This window comes from Scyliorhinus canicula, chromosome 9 (genome assembly GCF_902713615.1).
Source record: "Scyliorhinus canicula chromosome 9, sScyCan1.1, whole genome shotgun sequence".
In the NCBI taxonomy this organism is placed as follows: domain Eukaryota; kingdom Metazoa; phylum Chordata; class Chondrichthyes; order Carcharhiniformes; family Scyliorhinidae; genus Scyliorhinus; species Scyliorhinus canicula.
This window is the reverse complement of record NC_052154.1, coordinates 111167402-111188850: the sequence shown is the minus strand read 5'-3', so window position 1 is coordinate 111188850 and position 21449 is coordinate 111167402. Positions and strand designations below refer to the sequence as shown.

Below are 21449 nucleotides of genomic sequence, written 5' to 3'. Positions count from 1 at the left end.
TGCTGTCAGCCTTTCCAAGCCAATCGGTAAGCATACTGTCTATTTGTGACCCAACTGGATAATTTCAATTGCCATAGTTTTAAAACAGATAAAGAGAAGTGTTGAAAGAAAATGATTTGTTTCTTTCAAACCTCTTTGATTTTTGTCCTGGTATATATTAGAGATTAATCTCCAATTCAGGAGACTACAGAACAAACCTGGAAGGTTGACAATCCAAGGTGATGTTATAATTCTACCTTGTAGGAGCTTTCTGGGATTAACTAATCTACTTCAGGTACAGTTGAAGGGATAAAAGGAGGTACTTTTCATGCCATCAGAACAAGAAGGTTATGGAAAACAGGAATTTAAAAAACCATCTTTTAGATAAGTGTATAAATTGAACACATCTTGGCCAGTAGCAAGATACAATAAATAATGGCTTGGTGAGGTTGTTTGGAATGCACTTTACAGTCTGGTTCTCCATTCAAGGCCTCATCTCTGTGAACAATTATTGTTTCTTGCTCCTGGCGACTGAGTTGTCCTCTATTTCCAGCACAGAGATAGTGGCGGTGTCCAGTGATTAAAAAGTTTGCTAATTCATTCAGCAGTTTTTAAGTTTCAAAAGTCATCAGGTCAACACGTTAAAATAAATTGATTAAATCCTATGTGAGAATCCAAGAACTTCAGTACGAAAAAGTGATGAATGTCAGCTGGAAAAAATTCAGGAATATCTGGAAGACAATCAGAATAAGAAGAAAGACCAATGTTATTGTGCAACAAAGTAGGCAATTGTTCTCTGCTGTGTCTGTGTAGTTTATTTTTCATATCCTCCTCCCCCCCCGCAAAGTCATAGATTTTTCTCAATTGGTGTCATCTGGACCCTATGGTTCCAATGTTATAAGCTATAGGGAATGATAAAAAAGAATCACATCTCTCCACCGCTGGGTGAAAGGAGAGCTGCCGCTACGCCCATATATCAATTGGAGGAGAATAATGACTGTCATCCCCATACTCCAATTGGGGAGGCTGTCACGCTATTGCATCAATGGGGAAGGGGAGAGACTCTCATAGCCGTATATCAATGCGGGTGTTCAACTGCCAAACTAAGACCAGAACCGAACAGTTACTTTAGGACCTAGACTATTAAACAATTAAGTCTTAAAGTCAGATCCAGGGAAGGAACATTTTGTGAGATATAAACAGGTCACTCGCTACTCTTCATAATTATGAAAATTAAGGCTTAAAGTGAGTTGTAAAAGTGGACCCAATGTGCCTGCAATACTGAATTTTACAGATAATTTATACCAGACAGTTGGTGAGCCATTATAGTACATAGGTCACCCAAAAGTAGAGATTTGCTTTTTTTCTGTCTCAGCCTCTGTGTTAATCAAAGGAAGGCTTTATTTCCTCTGTAAGGACATTTGCCAAAAGGCTGTAGAGCATACCCTTACAACTACACTGTTCAGGTTAGAAGCTGAATTTTATTTAATTCAGTAAAATGTAGTGCTAGGGGTAATCTGCGATTGAGAAATGCAAGAACGAAGTCAGTTGAGCAATGATCATTTTTGTGTGAGGTGGGTTCAGTTGGAACTGAAAGTCCAAGCAGAACAGTTAATCCTGCCACAACGGGTTTCCTCAATTTAACATTCTCAAAACTAATGCTTGCCTTCCAAGGAAGAAAGAAGATTGATCCAACCACACTGTTTGTGAGGTTTGTGTAAACTCTGAATGCTGTTAATCACACTTGATTACTTGAGCTGTTTGATTGACTGGCTATTTAAAGCTGCTATTTTGACAGCTATTTAAGGAATTAGGTTGAAGTAACCACACCAGTTTATAGCCTCGTCATTGCTATTATTAATATTAAACATCCATTAGCACTGATTTATAGTGATGTGATGCAATGCCTGCGAAGACTATGCTACTTGTATCTTAAATCATTATTACCCAACTATTAGTTAACTTTGACATGCATGCATACTAAATATTTGTCTACCAATTTTAATGTTAAATTATGATTTGTTACTGATAAAGTATTTAACATGCCACTTATGTTCTGACTTGTTCCTTGATAATTTGACAAAACAAAAGTTATTTAACTCTCTCAGCAGCTCAATTAAAAAAAGCGACATTTTTTGTTGAAGCTTTTTATCATGCATTCAGAACAGTTCACAAGAACATCAAGTCAGGGAAAACAACAAATTTATACTGTTTGAGAAGAGAGTGCTGATTGTGTGTAATGGAAGCTACATATATTAATACACAAGGCTCTGTTCTTTGCAGCCAGAAAGTACATATACACAAATTACACTTGTTGCAGCCATAAAGAAAGTGACAGCCATTCGCTAGTTTAGTCTTCAAGACAATGCCTTGATCAATCAGAGCCAAACTGCCTGATTTAAATTTCAAACAATGCTTAGCAGCTAACTGTCAGCCACCATGAACTGGTGCATTTTCCGTGGCATCACCTCTTTCAATCAGATTCCAACTGCCAACCAATCAGCACTCTCTTCTCAGACAGTAAAAATTTGTTGTTTACAAACAGTCCTGATGAGTGCAACACAAAAAGCTTCAACAAAAGATGCCTCTCTTTTCAGCAATACTCAAGTTCTATACTACCAAATGACTAATTAATAAATTAATATAATTTTGATCCAAACTGAATAATGTAAGAAAGCTATATGTCTCTTTACACTTGACCCCTCAATCACTGAAAACTTCATTCTACCTATTCAGAATTTTATGGATTGAAAATTAATGTGTCAATTTTACTGTTGCTATGAGATAAAAGGCTTTTGTTAAATCAGCCCAAGATGAATTTAATCTCAAGTGTGCAAATACGATTGCAGTATCTAGTCACCAACCAGCCAATCTTAACCAGCGTCCAGATACTCCACATTAATAATTGAATTCTGGTGTAAGCTTACCTACATCTTGCTTACTTCACCAAGGTCCATTCGCGCTGGGAGGCTCACTAAACCTCCCCCCTCTCCCGGGAGGGGGAGAATCATCTCTGTGTAAGTTTTCCCTTTTGGAAGAAGAACAGGGACATCAGTTTAAGCAAACAAACAATGGCTGATTATTTTCTCAAGAGTTGCTTCCACTCCGCTGCTCTAACATTGGTGCAAGTACCTTGGGCTCCTCATTTGCACAATACATGCAGCAGAATTCTGGCTGAAGAACAGGAAATCCCAAGCCAATATGTGGTTTATAATGTACAGAGGAACGTTGGGTGCGGTTCTCCGACCCCCACGCCGGGTGGGAGAATCGTGGGAGTGTCGGGCGAATCACGCCACGCCGCCCTGGCACCCCCACGTGATTCTCCCACCCCCCCCCCCCCCCAAAATGGCATGTCGCTCTTTGCAACAGGCCGCTCGGAGAATCGGCGCTCGCCGTTTCTAACGGCGACCGGCGATTCTCCGGCCCGAATGGGCCGAGCGGCCTGCCGAACCCGACCGGTTCACGCCGGCGCCAACCACACCTGGTCGCTGCTGGCGTGAACATCGCGCAACCGCCTGTGGGGGGTGGAGGGAGGATCGAGCACCAGGGGCGTGCTCAGGAGGTGTCTGGCCCGCGATCGGTGCCCACCAATCGTCGGGCCGGCGTCTCTAAAGGACGCACTCTTTTCCCTCCGTCGCCCTGCAAGATCAAGCCGCCATGTCTTAAGGGGCAGCGGAGGGGAAGACGGCAACCGCGCATGTGTGGGTTGGCGCCGGCCAACCTGCGCATGCGCGGGTGATGTCACTTAGGCACCGCCGGCCGCGTCATTCCGGTCGCGCCGCTTTGAAGCAAGCGTCTTGGCCCGGAGCGCGGAATTCACGCGCCACCGCTCCTAGCCCCCAGGGTGGGGGGGGGGGGGGGGGGGGGGAGAGAATAGGGGGCGAGGAACGGCCTCCGACGCCGGAGTGAAACACTCCGGGTTTCACTCCGGCATCGGTTGTTTGTCTCCCTTTGGGAGAATTTCGCCCTTTGTACTTTACCAAGAGTAACAGTGCATTATTATATAATTTATGAACAAAAACATTAAACCTAGTAATACAGCATATCACAATAGTAACAGTAGGCCTCTCATAGTATTGCTCTCGGGTTTTGTTGTTACTTAGATTTGGCTTCTGAGAGTTAGTTTCTGATGTTTGCAGTCTAAATAGGTTGATTATCATTTTAATGCAGCTAATTTACTAAAGCAATGCGTCACTTCGGCCAGAAAATACACAATTTGTAGACGTTAAGGCCGATTAACATTTCCATTGGAAGGAAAGCGAGTTCATTGCTTTTATATTCGTCCATTGTGCCGTTGGGGAAGTGAACCTTTGTGCATTGGCTTCCTAGATCAACATAAGCGATTAGTAGAGCCCATTTTGTGGGGTCTAAGGATAATAGCTGGCATATAGTTGTAGATTTTACAGTTAAAACACAGAAAGGCAAGGTACAGATGGCATTCCCGTATCACAAGAACTGCAAAAGCACCATAAATGAAAGTATGTTCATTGTAAATGTCAACACGACAACAACATTAAGATTCAGGGGGCGGCACAGTGGCTAGCACCGCTGCCCCACAGTGCCGAGGTTCAATCCCAGCCCAGGGTCACTGTCTGTGTGGCATTTGCACATTCTCCCTGTGTCTGCATGGATCTCACCCCCACATCCCAAAGATGTGCAGGGTAGATGGATCGGCCATGCTAAATTGCACCATAATTAGAAGGAAAAAAAATTAAGACTCAGGACTAGGTCTCCAGTCCTATTGGTCTTCAGACTACAGATCACTTATATATTAAAATGCCATTCGTGGCACTACTTTCCTATCAATATGAATCATCCTCAGTTAGGGAGGTGGATTTAAGATCAGGAAGAGATCAGCCGTGATTATCATAGAATTTACAGTGCAGAAGGAGGCCACTCGGCCCATCGAGTCTGCACCGGCTCTTGGAAAGAGCACCCTACCCGAGGTCAACACCTCCACCCTATCCCCATAACCCAGTAACCCCACCCAACATTAAGGGCAATTTTGGACACTAAGGGTAATTTATCATGGCCAATCCACCTAACCTGCACATCTTTGGATTGTGGGAGGAAACCGGAGCACCGGAGGAAACCCACGCTGACACGGGGAGGATGTGCAGACTCCGCACAGACAGTGACCCAAGTCAGAATCGAACCTGGGACCCTGGAGCTGTGAAGCAATTGTGCTATCCACAATGCTAACGTGCTACCGTGATCTGATTGAATGGTTGAACAGGCTCGAAGGCTGAATTGCCTACTTCTGCTCCGTTCCTATGCTTTTTGTAAAAAAAAATAGAGTGCCCAATTCATTTGTTTTCCAATTAAGGGGCAATTTAGCGTGGCCAATCACCTACCCTGCACATCTTTGGGTTGTGGGGCGAAACCCACGCAAACATGGGGAGATTGTGCAAACTCCACATCGACAGTGACCCAGAGCCAGGATCAAACCTGGGACCGCGGCGCCGTGAGGCAGCAATGCACTACCGTGCTGCCCCTCTATGTTCCTATCCTAGCAGCAGGAAGCCATACAAGGACGATATAAATAACATTAACATGACCATATTTCAGCATTTAATTTACCAAGCACTAAAATAATCATTTTCCTTGTGTCTAGAATGAATACTTTGGTGGGAGAATCATATTCCACATTTTACCATCTTAAATTATATAAGTAGTCAAATTAAATTTGCTTCATCATAAAAAGTGAATTATAAATTAATCTATATGATGAAAACTGTTGTTGCACGAGCTTTTATTTTAATGTGACTGTGACGCTGAGTAAACCGGGCTTATAGTCACTGGAGTTCAGGAGGAAAAGGCAAGCTCAATGAAACCTATAGAATTCTGAAGGGTCTTGATTGGCTGGACGCTGGTTGGGGAATCTAAAATAAGGGGCAAATTTTCAGGCGACTGGACTGATCATTTAGGACCGAGCTGAGGAGAAATGACTTCATTCAAAGGGTTGTGAATCTTTGAAATTCTCTATCACAGAGGGTTGTGGATGCTCCATTGTTGAATACATTTAAGGCTGGGATAGTAAGATTTTAGCCTCTCGGGGAATCAAGGGATATGGGGAATGGATGAGAAAATGGAGTTAAAGCTCAAGATCAGCCATGATCATCTTGAATGTTGGGGAAGGTCTGATGGGCCAGAGGGTCTACACCTGTGTTCTTAAGCATGATATATTATGCATATTTAATGCAAACACTGGGTGTCGGGAAATGTGTAAATTACTCAATAATTGTAAGAGCGCAATTGTGTGCTGTGCATTTAATAATAGCAGAATATGCGCCTCTTGACAAGTGTTGGGAGCTGAGCACAATATTTAAAAAAAGCCAAAGGCAGCTTTGAGGCCTCGAAGAGCTGTTCTATGTGACCAAATCATTGATCAACAGTCAGAGTCAGCAACCCAGTTCCAACCTCGCTCCCCATGCAGCAATTGGAAGGAAAATAAAGGGTAGTAGTCAATGGCTCGATTTCATTGCAATTCTAACCCAGTGAAAAGGCGTAAGGTTGCACTGGAGTCATTGATTGGTTGGAGCAGGGCACAACACAGAACACACCAGCGGATTCCAACTGACCAATTGGATCTGAATATTCACCTTCTGGGCTGGATAATGGTTTCGGGTTTAGTTTTTGGTGGGAGAAAAAGCAATTTGAGAAATAGTTTTCTCTCTTGTGGGAGAAGATAATAAGAGATAGGATTTAATTAAAGATACTTCAGCACAAGACAGTGCTGGAAAACAGACAGAAGAATACAAATGTTTCACAAATAGAGTTGGCCCATTGAGGGCCATTTTGTGAAAAAGATTTGCTCCCGGCTCTGGGTGTCAGTGAGAAGGATTTCTGTGCACGTGGGAGCGTCCCGATACAGTTACTTATGGGTCGGCAAGTGAGCAGCACTCCAATTTCCGGAACACAAGAGGTCTGTGGGTTTACTGACAGTAAGTGGAGCGTGATGCAAAAGGGACATGAGAGGAGGTGCTGATGCCGAGCGAAAATGTGAAGCGCTGACGGAAATATCGGACATGGTTCATATAAGAGGGATAAGCTGCAAACCGGAACATTTGAGCTATTTTGTGCAAACTATTGGGACACTGGGATGTTTAATGAAAAACTGAGACTGTTTTGGCAAAACTGAGATGTGTGGTCACTATATCAAAGCCCTCGCCTGAGAAAACAAAAGAGGTTTAATTTTATTGAGAGATCACTTCTCTCACAATAGAATCACAAAAGCTGGCACGTCTCGTCCTCAGTGCCAAGTCCCCAACATGTACAAACTTAAATGAGTCAATTGTCTTTGAATTTCCACAAAGAACGCCGGGACAATGTCAGCCACCACAAAAGACTAACCTGATAAACAGGTTTATTATTGGTATAGTCATTCACTGAATTAAGCAGCAGTAACTGTTGTTGACATCTCCAAAAAACATGTATTCAAATAATGAACTGGTTCAAGGACAGGTTCAACAGATAAACCAGTCAGTCAAGTTCTTATGTTATAATGTTCTTTATTGAATTTTGAAACAAACATGGAAGAAGGTAAAGCAGCTCAATTCCGAAGGGTTACAGACTTTAAAATTACAATATGCTACTCACTGCATCATGTCTTGCCTCCACAGTTGTTGCAACTGAATCAATACTGTAACTACATTACATTGACTGCACTTCAAAAGTATTTCATTGACTGAAAAATGCTGTTGCGATCTGCATGTCTTTCTTACTTCACTGTAACTCCTGCTCCTGCATAGAAACAGTTGTGTACGGCCACTCAGCACCTATTCCATCTGCTGGCACATGCACTGCCATCCTCCCAGCCCCTTGCCAACCTCTTGTCACTTCTGTTCCAGCTCCTCGCCATTCCGGTCGCCGGAAGCAATAAGAGGCCAGGAGCGAGGGATGAGTAACGTTGCCATAGTCCCAGATGACCATAGGCTGCTGCTTTCCCCTTTAAGAAGAGCTGACTGATGGTGATTTAACCTGAGGATCACCACACCTCAGGCAAGGGGCAAGGTTGAGAAGGCGGGGCCTTCATGAATAACCTCGGCTGGTACAGGGACTGAACCCACGCTGTTGACCTTGTTCTGCACCACAAACTAGCTGACCAGCTAATTGAGCTAAACCTGCCCCCTCCTCACCACTCCAGTCATTGGAGCAGCAAGAGGCCAGGAGCGAGGGGGTGAGTAGGGCAATGTTAGATCAGTTGAGCGGGGTGGGCAATGGATGGGTGGGTGGGTGGGAGGGGCAAGTGGGAGGGATTAGAAAAGCAAATAGTGTTGTTTGTTCTTTTCTGTATTTGTTAAAAATGTGCCATTTTTGATGCAGATAACAGCCTGGGATGTTCCTGTCAGTGATGCCACAGGTACTTGAACAGAGTGTGTGAGGAGTTTGATTGCAGTGTCAGCAAATGTAGTCCCTTTGTGACTAATATCTGTATATCTAAAACTTAAGAACATTATCACGTTTCAGCAGTTAATCTGTGAGACTGGGACATTGTACTTGAACAAAGATACAGTTAGCTTCATAACAAACACGGACATAGGAACAAGAATAGGTCATTCAGCACCTGAAGCCCGTGCAGCCATTCAATTAGATTCTGGCTGATGTGTACCTGAACTCCATTTATCTGCTTTTGCTCCATATACCTTGATATCCCCAGGCAACAAAACTCATTCTTGAAAATTCCAATGGACTCATCAATCACAGTCTTCTGGGTGGGGGCTGGGGGGTGGACCAAGGCCTGGACTTTTGTAAAGACAAAGAAAATCCCCAACCAAGCCAAAATGGTGGCAGAGACACAATTCTAAAAGTTACACCCTCAAACTCAGAACCCACCATTTACACTGGAAGCACGGGAGATCAGAAGGAACATGGGCAGGCTGCAGATTGCACAGCCATGCTTCACAAAACAGATTCAATTTTTGTAACTGGTAATGCCTGGAAGATGACTTGTGGGCTTTAGTCCTGTCAAGAGAAGATCTAAAGCTGCCACATATCTTTGGAGAGGTATGGTCCCTTTCTGGGTGTGTCCAGGAACCTTAGGTAATGGTAAGATGCTCTTTTTGACAGGCCAGGCCCCATTGGGATTGTAAAAGATGGGCCTGTATATGCTTAAAAAGATAAACTCATTGGAACTGTCAATCTGTCAAGGAAACTGTCACATTGATGGAACTATCAAGCTATAAATAGGACGGTCAAGCTGACAAGCCCTCAAAAGCTCCTCACCTTTAAATTTGCTGCAGTTTTCTTTAGAAAGTGCTCACCATTTTACTGTTTGTTGTCATAAACCCGAGATGTGCCATTATAGGATTTTTGCTGAGTTACTGATTTCATAACCTATCATTATTACAGTCAACTCACAGTTTGATTGAAAGCTCCAAGTGGTTATAAAGTCTTGACTTGGGGCTATAAATACAAATGGTTGATTTTATAGAGGATTACGCACTTAGATTAAATAAAATAATAAAGGTATTATGTAGTTGAAGGTAAATGTAGTGACTGGAAGTTTTATGAGTGAGAGTGAAAATAGAGTCCAAGACAGACACTTGGAACTTCATTTCATCTCAGCATCGATTATGAGGGCTATGCCCATGGCGGGCACCGCATAAGTTGGCAAGGGTGGTGTAAGGGAAAAGGGTGTTGGGTGTGGTCATGGGTTGGCACTCAGTTGGCATAGGGGTTACAGAGGGCCACAGGGTGGCAGAAGGGCATAGAATGTATGAGGGACCATGTAGGATGAGGGGAATGAAGTGGTATAGTTTGGCATGGATGGGACTTGGGAGGTTTGTGGGGGGAGTGAGGGAGGCTTGAGGGATGAAGGCTGTATTTTGTTTTACAATTGGGATGTAGTGCCAGATTGTTGAAGTGGGGCTTTCATCTCGCCCACCTCTACACCGAGGAACCCCTGTGGCTGCCTATGAACTGTTTCTAGGGGTGGCGGGTCCAATACTCATATCAGTCTACCCCCCTCCCATCCTCCCCCACATACACCCAGAGCAAAGTTTAGACCATCTGAGGAACTTTCTCTCGACAGTTGGGCTTGCGGAACCAGCAATTTTCCAGACTCGGGAGCGAAAAATCAGGCGCAAGTTCCAAATTTCCACTACTCTCTAAAAGTGTTTCCTGGTTTCATTCTTGATGACCTAGCTCTAATTTTAAAAATGTCTCCTCTTGTTCTGCATTTCTCCCACTATAGAAAACAGTTTCTCTGCATCTATCAAAACCCCTTATCATTTGAAAAAAATGTTTCCAATAAGGACCAATGCACCTATACTGCATACCTTTGGGTTGTGGGGGTGTGTGGTAGTATGACTGGAGGTATTACGGTTCCTAGCAATGCCGAGACACCATTGGTGGAGAAGGCTCACTGCTCATTGACCCGATGGTATGTAACACTAGTCACCCATTGGTTAGAGTTGTAAGGTAGCTCCACCCAGTAAGGCGGGGTATAAGAGCCCGTGTATTCCCCACAGCTGCCTTTCTGTACCTGAGCTGCTGGGGAAACATCTTGTCTATTAATGCCTTCAGTTCGGAGTACAAGCTCGCTTCTGTGGTCAATTGATAGTGCATCAGGGTGCGACCCAGGCAGACACGGGGAGAATGTGCAAACTCCAGACAGATAGTGACCCAGGGCCAGGATTGAACCCTGGTCTTCGGCCCAGTGAGGCAGCAGTGCAAACCCTTTATCATTCTAAACGTCTAAATTACATAATTGTTGAATCAAACAATGCCAAAAGTGCAGAATGAGGTCATTTGGCCCATCGAGTCCTCATCGACCCTCTGAAGCAGCTCTTTACTTAGGTCCACTCACCCAGCCAATGTGCCCTATTCACACGGCGCCGGCCGCGTCATTTACGCGGTGCCGCTTTTACACGGCGCCAAGGAGCGTAAATGACGCAACGCCGCTCCTAGCCCCCTAGGGCGGAAGAATAGGGGGCTGGGAGCGGCCTCCGACGCCAGAGTGAAACACTCCGGTTTTCACTCCGGTGTCGGCATTTAGGGCGGTATTCTCCGCCGGCTCCAAAAATCGCGGAGGCCGTCGTGAACTCGGCCGAGGTTCACAATGGCCTCGGGGCCTGCTCCCCGCGCCTAATTCATCCCCACCCGGGGTGCTAGGAGCGGGCCCCCGTCGTTCCCGGCCGCGACCTCGGCCGCCGGAAATGACGCCCGAACGGCGCTTCGCGGATGTCATCCGCGCATGCGCAGGAACCCGCGCATGCGCGGATGACATCAGCGCGCAGACGACGCGAACCCGCGCATGCGCGGTGCCGTCTTTCTCCACCGCCGCCCGGCAAGACGTGGCTGCTTGATCTTGCCGGTCGGCGGAAGGGAAAGAGTGCACCGTTTTGGACGCAGGCCCGACGATCGGTGGGCACCGATCGCGGGCCTGTCCCCTCCGGAGCACAGTCGCGGTGCTCCCGTCCCAATCGGGCCTCTGGATGCCCCAAATGGGCATCCGGCACCCGTTTCACGAATGCAGCGACCAGGTGTGGTTGCTGCCGTGTGAAACGGGCGTGAAGGGCCGGCCGCTCGGCCCATCGGGCTTGGAGAATCGCCGTGAAAAACGGCGAGCGGCGATTTTTCTGAGGGGGGGGGGGGGGGGGGGGGGGAGAATCGTGGGGGCGCCAGGGGGGGCATAAAAAATGTTAACAATTTTTTTTACTTTTTCTACCAAAGTGGATAATGTCACATTTCACCATTGTTGTCCATTCATCTAACTTTTCTATTTCCCTCGGCAGTCTCTTTGCTTCCTCATCACCATTTACTTTCCCATCTAATGTTGTATTGTCAGATTGCCTGGATATGTTAGCCCCCTCCATCTAAGTCATTGATACAGATTATAAATAGCTGAGACCCAGGTACTGATCCTTACAGTGTCCCACTAATTACAATGTCTTGTTTATTTCTACTCTCTGTTTTGTAAGTTATCCAATCCGTAATTCATGTTAAATATTACCCCATAAGTTTTAATTTTGCAGCACATTATTGAATGCTTTTTGAAAATGCAAATATACTACATTCAGTGTTTCCCCTTTATTCATTGTACAGTACTAATTACATCCCGAATGCTAACAGGTTTATTAAAAATGATTTCTCTTTACTAAATCTGTGTGACTCTGCTTAATCATATTATGATTTTCTAAGTGCAGTATTAGCATGCCATTAATAATAGATTCTATCCTTTTGCCTTCTACTGATTCGGGCTAACTGGCCTATAGTTTTGTTCGCTTTTTCTCTCTCCTCCTTTCTGAACTAGCTGGATTATGGTTGCTACCTTCCATTCTTCGGGAACTATTCTGGGATCTAATGAATTGTGCGTCCTTTGCTTTCCTTAATTCTACCCATAGTGTTTCCACTGCCTGATCATTCTCAGTATAATCCTTTGTTTTACTGTAGAGGGCATTTTTATCAATACTGCTACCCCTCCCTCTTTCCCAACTTCCCTTTCCTTTGTCAATCCCAAAGACTGAACTATTTAACTCCCATTCATATCCAGTTTATTGCCAAGTCTTTGTAATCGCTAGTAAACTACATTTTTTAAGGTAGATGCGTTTCTGATTTTCTATAAACTGAATTAGCTTCCCACACACATGTACACAAAGGCGTGCCAATGATATCCTGTGGTGTCTGACAAGGACTGTCTATGTCAGTGCTATCTTGATTAGATTATGATATTGCTTACTAGCTTGGTGATGCACATTAATTGTTTCTGGCATTTGTGTGTGTATGGAGATTGTTTTTCCAGACACGTAGATGTGTTAGTAGTCAACAATATCGGTGGGGAACATGCCCATGGATGATGAGTAGCTGTCTAATTGAGGTATGTGTAAAAAGATGCAGCTCTATCTTCGGATGGTCCATTTATTTTCTGGGCATGGACAGGCAGCGGTTTAAATGAGTCCACTCAAATCAATTCATCTTCATTCACCAACATGTGATCTAATTTACACTTGAGTGGAGTCTCACCTGATGGGCTGCAAAAATATCCAAGATGCTGTAAAAATGAAAGTTCTTGTGTGCTGTAACTTGTGAAACATGTTTGGTTTGAGATATACATATCAACTGTACCCAGAGTTTCTTTTAGGTTACTTAAGGAGCCCTGTGAACCGATACAGCGATAATTTATATGCCTTGTGTTACACATTGAGAACAAGAACATATTGCTGTAATCTGGGTGGCGCAGTGGGTTAGTAAAATTACACATTCAGTCCAGAATAATAGGATATAAGTCTGCAAGTCAAGATGGCAGTTCCCATCCACTGGAATATTTTCATCAATACTTTGCCCATAAATACGACTACTGCACCAGGCACACCCAAATCCCAGTATGATTTCAGCAAGATTAAACCTCTCGCCATGGTGTCCAAAAGTGGGCTTTTACCCAACCTCAGGACAGCCACCTCTGCACAAAAAATTTGGTGAGATTGGTCATTTAGTGCCACTTTTCATAAATTTACAGTCAGGCTGGTACAATTACTTAGAACAGACTTAGTCAGAGACGTTCCACAGTTATTTCAGATAGGTCATTGAGCAGGTGCACCCATTGCTGCAACCTTCATCGACTTCAACTGCATGACCGAGGCAAAATGGGTTAGGGCCAGGCATGAAGAATGGCCATGTGGGTCAGGTATCTGATTTCACCTGTCTTTCACGGAGGCAAGGAGAGGACTCATTCGCCAACAACCTCTGTCAATCGAAATTAAAGCTAATTACTGCAGGTGCTGGAAATATGAAATGAAAACAGAAAATGCTGGATAAATTCAGGAGGTCTGGCAGCATTTGAGGAGGCAGAACAGTGTTAACGTTTTGGTCCGTATGTTTCTTCTACACAACTCTGACTCTATTTCTCTCACCACAGATGCTGCCAGACCTGTTGCATTTTTCCAGCACATTTTGTTTTTATTAGTCTCAATCGACCGTCAGTTGGCCCGTTAATTAACGAGTCAGAAATGTCACAGCGCAGTGGCAAAATCTCTGACCATCTAGACCAGAGATTTTACATTACAATAATATAAGCCAATGAAAGTGGTTTAGGACCTGCAATTATTCAGGAAAATACGGTATTTCATCAGTCCTTCAGAGGTGCCACACATGAAAAAATAAAACATGACAGGACCATGAATCTTTCCCATTTTCAGCACTAAAGCATTTCACGCTTCAGTGCATACGACACCATCTCCATGGTAACGGGTATAATTTACAGCAAGCAATTATCTGCGGAATCTCCTGCGTAGTTGCTGCAACACAGCAGAAGGCAGTTAATCCTTGCCAACTCTCCAAGAGTGGGTTAAAGACTCCAAAAAAAAGTTTAATGACATTTACAATCTGCTGTAGTTTCACAAATAAATTTTCTTTTTTCCTCTTTGTCCCCTCCTGAAGGCTCTAACTCTTATTGAATCATGGACAAAATTTATTCTCACGCACTTCCAGACCAAGTGACCATTCTGTTGTTTCAGGTGGTGTTCCACAAGACTCGGTGTTGGGACCCTCACTGTTTGTGTTATATATTAACGATTTGGACATGAACGTGGGGAGCATGATTGCGAAATTTGCAGACGACACAAAGATTGGCCGAGTGGTGGACAGTATAGAAGATAGCTACAATCTCCAAAATGATATAGATGGGTTGGTGCAGTAGGCGATAAAGTGGCAGATGGAATTTAACAGAGACGGGTGAGGTCATGCATTCAGGGAGGTCAAACAGTTATAAGGAGCACAGAATAAATGGGAATATATTAAGAGGGCAGATGAAGTGAGAGATCTTGGCGTACAAGTACACAGGTCCCTAAAGGCAGCAATTCAAGTAGACAAGGTTATAAAGAAAGCATATGGAATGCTCTCCTTCATTGGCAGAGATATAGAATATAAAAGTAAGGATATAATGTTGGAATTATATAAAACACTGGTGAAGCCACAACTGGAGTATTGTGTGCAATTCTGGTCACCACATTACAGGAAGGACGTAATTGCTCGGGAGAGAGTGAAGAACAGGTTTACAAGAATGTTGCCAGGGCTTGAAATGTGTGGCTACGAGGAGAGATTAGATAGGTTGGGGTTTTTTCCATGGAACAAAGAAGGCTGAGGGGTGACTTAATTATGGGGTACAAAATTATATGGGGAAGAGATAATGGATAGGATAAAACAGTTTTCCTTGGTGGAGAACCAGGGGGCATAGATTCAAGATAAATGGCAGAAGATGTGGAAGCAACATGAGGAAGAACTTTTTTAGGCAGAGGTTAGTGGAAGTCTGGAATTCGCTGTTGGTGGTGGAGGCAGAGCCCCTAACCACTTTTAAAAGTACCTGGATCTGCACCTTAATTGCTGTGAGCTACAGGGCTGTAGACTTGGTGCTGGAAGGTGGAATTAGAAAGATCACCTGGGTGTCCTCGGACTGACATGAACAAGATTGGCAGAATGGCCTCCTTCTGTGCTGTAGCCATTCTATGGTTCCATGTATATGCTCACTGAAGTAGTGAGGGCCAACCAAACCAAAGTCTCTCCTCACTCTGACCTCAATTTGCCGTCATCCATCCTGGGTCAAAATCCTGGAACTCACCAACAAACATTGCCCCGGTGTGGGACCACCACTGCTTTGTAAACTGCCTCTGAATTTCCTCAGTGTCTTTGGTGTTGTGCCATGATAACTTTGTCGGAAGTGCAAAGGGAAACACTGGGGCAGCAGAAAATCTGAGGGTCATAGAGCTTTGCAGCACAATCCAGTCCATTGCACCTATGCTCCCTCTGAAAGATAATCCCTATTTAATCCCATTATCCTATAATTTCCCCAAATCCTTTGAACTTTCTTTCTTCTTTAGAAGTAACCATGGAATCTGCTTCCTTCACTGTTTCTGCTCCTAACATATTCCAGTAACACTCTTGTGCAAAATAAAAGTTTGTCTCTCCATTCATTTCTCTCGTGGTGAGCAAAATTTAACGCTACTTAGTGACTGATTCACCAACCAATGGAAGCGGGCTTCCTCTATTAACTTTAGCAAAAATCACCATCATTATTAATGTCTCCAGCAGATCTTTCCTATCACTGATTGTGAACTGGATGCAGCACCAGACACTGGCGGTGAACAAGACCAAGATAAAAATATGGGATAAATAAAGATTTAGCACAGAAAATCTTCAGAGGTTGAAAGGTTAAAGTTGTATTGCTGCCTTGGTAATCATTTTCTTGACATTTCCATTACACTGTAAAAGTAATCAACATTTTCAATGTGGGATTATAAATGTAATTCTTAAACTGTCAAAACTTTAATCACCTCAGTTTGTTTTAATTCCCTTTTCTTTACCTCAGAGGGTCTCCATGACCCTCTTTGTTTGATCAGCTCTGCAGTTAATACAAGGTTCTGGCCAAGGTTGATGGTGTGCTGCCTGGCAGATCCCTTGCATGCATTGCAGAGTTCCTACCAGAAGCTATGCCATGTCAGAGGAGGTCCTGGATTTGCAGCAGAATGAGGAGTAGCCCCACTGAGAGTGCACCATTGGCTGGTTTCCAAATTGGACAGTCAGACCTCTCCAAGGTGATGGACGAACAAACACTCAGCTTGGTGTGGCAATATAATGACTGTTTTTAACTCAGACTCTGATATATTTACTTTCCACAAAAAAAATAACATTCATTAGCAAGATAAAACCTTGATAATAATCGCTTATTGCCACAAGTAGGCTTCAATGAAGTTACTGTGAAAAGCCACTAGTCGCCACATTCCGGCGCCTGTTCGGGGAGGCCAGTACGGGAATTGAACCCGCACTGCTGCCTTGTTCTGCATTACAAGCCAGTTGTTTAGCCCACTAAAGTCTAACTGCTACATCTTGTGTATGATCCAGTGACTCAATAATCTCTGCAGCTCTCGAGGATTTGACAATGTTATATTCCACTGTTAAAAGGTGGTATTACTCCGAGGTGGGAGGAATGGGTGGAGGTTACCCCCCATTTCAGCTCTCCAATAAACAATTTATAAGACACATTTAAAAAGACACTGAAATTACAACACAAAACCAGTTCATTTCAGTACTAAAAACAAAAAATGATGGAAATACTCAGTAGGTCAGGCGGCATTGGAGGAGAGAGAAACAGAGTTAACAACAGCTCAGGGGGCGATTTACCATCGTCGTCATGCCCGACTTGATGATGTGACGAGGCCGTTGAATCACGCGAGACGGCTCATTTAAATATGTCTGAGCCAGATTCTCTCGGCACCCAGGCACTAATGGCCTCTCCAGCGAGGCCTGGACCAGGCACCGTTTAGTATTGGTCCACCCAAATATAGACCAGGCGTAACCGTACCTGGAGGATTTCTCAGGCCATTGGAGAACCCTGGGTGGTCGGGGACAGGGCAGAGTGGCCCCCTGGCACTGCAGGCCTGGCACCGTGGCACTGCCACCCTGGTAATGCCCAGGTGGCACTGCCAGGGTCCCCAGAGGAAACCCAACATTACAGCTGCAAAAGGGCAGTGCAGCCCCTTTCAACAACAACTTACATTTATATAGCACCCATAATGTATTAAAACATCCCAAGCACAGAGCATACATTAAGTAAAAATTGACACCAAATCAAAGGAGATATTAGGATAGGTGAGATAGGTTTTAAGGAGTAACTTGAAGGGGGAGATAAAGGTGGAAAGGCAGAAAAGTTTACATACTATCACAGGTAGAGTGAGATCAACGAGGGACTGACTAAATTTCGAGTGCCTGTAAATCACCCTCAAGGTCAGACACTGAGGTTGCATTTCATAATGATTCTAACAAGATATGTGGTGCCAAGCTGCCATTAGAGGCACTTATTAAATATTTAATAGAACACTACACAATGGCTGCAATTGAATGTGGGGAAAGTGTCCTTGTAACAGTTCTTGCAGGAAACACTGACCTCTTTTGCTCTATGCTGAATGATTTAACATGAGCCTATCTATTCTCTTCAGTATAGTCAGTCCTGATGCTTAGAGTTCTTCATTCTGCTGCAGATGTACCTGCTACCTTGTCCAGGATAGATGGCCAACACCACAGGGAGACAGAAATAAAGACTTAAATTTCTATAGCACCTTTCATGGCACAGGATGTGCCAAGGAGCTTTCCAGCCAATGAAGTGCTTGTAAAATGCAGTTTCTGTTCTAACTTCGGAAACACAGCAGCCAATTTGTACACTGCAAGTTCCCAAAAGTAGCAATTAATTTGTCAATAGGTGTTGACTGAGGGATAAATATTGGTCAGATAAATATTGGTTAGAAAACCAGGAAGAATCACCCTGTTGTGGAATATTTTACTTTCAGCAGAGAAGGATGATGTGGCCCAAGTTTAAGTCTCCTCTGAAAGAGGCACCTCAAGCAGTGCGACACTTCTGCAATACCCTCAGAAGCTTTAAATGGATGGCAATGGGTTAATGTTTTGAAAAAAGGAATTTTGCGTCTGTATTAAACTCCCATAACTGCCTTCAAGAATAGAGTTATATTACACTGCAGAGACACACTGCAGTAATTTGCACATGTTCTCCATCTGCTATGTCCACCTATTCTGAAATCTGAAGAGAAATTATGCTCCTTTACTATTTTTATAGGCTTGAATCTAAACTAAGAGCATTGTTGAGACATACGTGTTATGTAAGGATTGTTATGAAACATCTGCCCTGTCCCCCTTGGGTGACTGGTGCTGGGCGAATATCATTGGAGAGGGTAAGACCCGCCCTGTCTCCTGGGGTGTTGGTGCTGCTGGTGAGTATCCCGGTGGAGAGTAATTTGGATGTTAGACAGTGTGTTACCCCTAATTTGACAACATCAAATGGGGAAATCAGTGCTTTAGCAAGTCAGTATCAATATTCAAACAGGCCGTTTGGTCAGTGCACACAGGAAACTTTCTGCTCATTGAGTGTGGCATTAACATCTTGTTTTTAGTGCCGATTCCTGATGGAAGGGTGAGAGCCAGCCCTATATTTGTACTGACTAAACAAACAAAAACCCCCCAGCAAATTCAGAAAACCTGAACCTAAATCAGAAAAATGCTGAAAGTATTCTGGTCAGGTAATAGACCATAGGGGGTGATTTTCCCGCCCCAATCACTGCGCACGCAAATCCCATTATTGCAAGAGGGTAATAATGTGATTTGTGCCAGGGAAATCTCAGAATGAAATCTTCCCCGCCCCAGCCGGTGATGTAATCAGATTCATGGCCAGCAAGGGAGAGAACCTGATTACCATCAATTTCAATAATTTGAACACCTTAGCTTCGGGTTCGCTGAATGTCTCCCAACACCCCCCTCCCACCCCACCCTTCCGGTGTTTCAGAAGGGGGTAAAGGGTCCTTGCTGTGCTGGCTTGATGTTACATCAGCAGGTATCACTACTGCTCTGCAGCATTCGAAATGTCCATTCCGGGATACGGATGCCAGTGTAGCCCCCGGGTCGTCAGGGACATGGCAGGGCAGTGTCCTGTCACTGCCAAGTTGGCACTGCAAGGTTGGTATTTGCAGGTTGGTAATGCTAAATGGGCAGGGAGGAATTGCCGATTATGGTTAATTTGGTGGGAGAGAGATTGCCGCCGATGATGGATGGGGGAGGATGGGGCAGAAACTGGGGTGCGGAGATTGCAAGCAGCGATGATGGATGGGTGGGGGGGAATTTCTGGCGATGGTATGATGTGGGGGAGGTGGACAATATCCAAACTTGGGCTGTTGGGTTTGGAATCGATGTTCAGATCTTTGGAGAGGGAGGGGCAGGAGAGGTTTGGCGACCTGTTTGTGGAGGGTAGGTATGTTGGACTTCAGGAGCTGATGGATAATTCCAACTCCTGAGGTCTAATTTATTTTGGTATTTTCAGGTGTGCGATTTCCTGCATAAGGAGATCCCTTCGCCCCCTTGGCCCTCCCTCCTGAACTTTTGGAAGTTTAGGGCCAGATCCTCTTGGCGGGGAAGACTCTATTGAATGAGGTGAGGAGGGAATAGGAGGAGCTGGGTCAGGTTTTTGAGGGAGGAGTGTGGAGTGAGGCTCTTCACAGGGTTAATTGAACCTTCTTGTCTGCTAGGCTCTGCTTGATTCAGTTCAAGGTGGTGCATATGGTGGGCGGGATTCTCCGTTGCCAGATGTTGGTATCGTAATCGGCCGAATGGGTGGAGAATCCCTGTTTTCAGCCGAATTGGGGGAGGCGCCTGTTTTTGAATGCTTCACCCTCTCCAAAACGGCATAATCGAGGAGTACGCCGCACGCTGTTGGGGACGGCCTCAGGACGTAACCTGAAGGCCCTCCCCCGGTGCTCTGCCCGGGGACACGTGTGCTCTCAGTTTTCATGAACCCGGCGGATTGTGTCCAGTACCGCCACAGTGGCGGGGGGGGGGGGGGGGGGGGGGGGGGGGGGGGAAGCGAGAGAGAGAGAACCATGCTGCTAGCTGGGGAGCTGCGGTGAGAGCTGGGAGGACTGGTAGGGGGCGGCGAGGGGGTGTCCATGAGGGCACTATCTGGCACGTTGGGTCTGCACGTGGCCGGCAACATGTTGTACGGCGCGACCACAGCAGGTCGTTGCTGTGCGCATGCATGGCCTTGGTCCCAGCAATTCTCTAGGTGTTTATGTCATGGAGGTCGTGCATTTTAAAAGGCGCGGCTGCTAGCCCCTCACAGGTCGGCGGATTGGTGCTGGGGCCTCGCCAAGTTTTTCAGCATAAAACCAGACGCTTCCTCTGGACATAGCCTCAAAATCGGAGAATCCAGCCGGGTGCACCTGACCAAGGTGGGGATGATTGATTTTTTCGCGGGGTTGGAGGATAGGTGTGAGCGTTATTCTCGAGGGCTGTCGAATCATACGCATTTGTTCTGGTCGTGTCCTAAAGATGTAAGCTTCTGGATTAGGTTCTTTAACACAATGTCAAGGATTCTTGATAACAGGACGGCATGCGGCACAGTGGTTAGCATTGGGACGACGGCGCTGAGGACCCGGGTTCGAATACCGGACCTAGGTCATTGTCCGTGACATTCTCCCCGTGTCTGCATGGGTTTCACCCCCACAACCCAAAGATGTGCAGGTTATGTGGATTGGCTATGCTAAATTGCTCCTTAATTGGAAAAAAATAATTGGATGCTCTAATCTTTAAAAAAAAAAAGGAATCTTGATATGGAGCTGGAGCCTTATCCGCTGGTGGCTATTTTCAGGGTTTCGGACTGGCTGGTGCTTCCGAAGGGGGTAAAGGGTCCTTGCCGTTGTCTTGTTGATAGCCCAGAGGCGAGTTTTGCTCTGGTGGGATTCACCTATTTTGCCCAGGGCCTCGGCTTGGTTGGGAGATCTAATGGAATTCCTTTACCTAGAGAAGTTCAGGTACACTATTAAAGAGTCGGTAGAAGGGTTTTACTCGAGATGGTGGCCATTCATTTCCTTTTTCAAAGAACGAGTAACCATCAGGTGTTTGGGGGGGTTATTAATCTGTGGTTAGGTCTGGGGGTGGGAGGGGTAGTGGGGTTGTTAATTTCGGAAAGGGTTCTTCAT

At 45.0% G+C, this 21449-nt stretch overlaps 1 protein-coding gene across 1 annotated transcript in view; it reads right to left on the bottom strand.

The window, feature by feature from the left end:
- Nucleotides 1-346: 346 nt before the first annotated feature.
- Nucleotides 347-21449, bottom strand: part of trim44 (tripartite motif containing 44) — a 120147-nt gene continuing 99044 nt past the window's right edge. The window contains exons 5-6 of the mRNA XM_038807397.1: nt 2907-3007; nt 347-710 (exon numbers count right to left, since the gene is read on the bottom strand). Coding sequence (XP_038663325.1) covers nt 2923-3007 — 85 coding nt within the window. The 3' untranslated portion in view covers nt 347-710; nt 2907-2922. The remainder of the gene's footprint in view (nt 711-2906; nt 3008-21449) is intronic.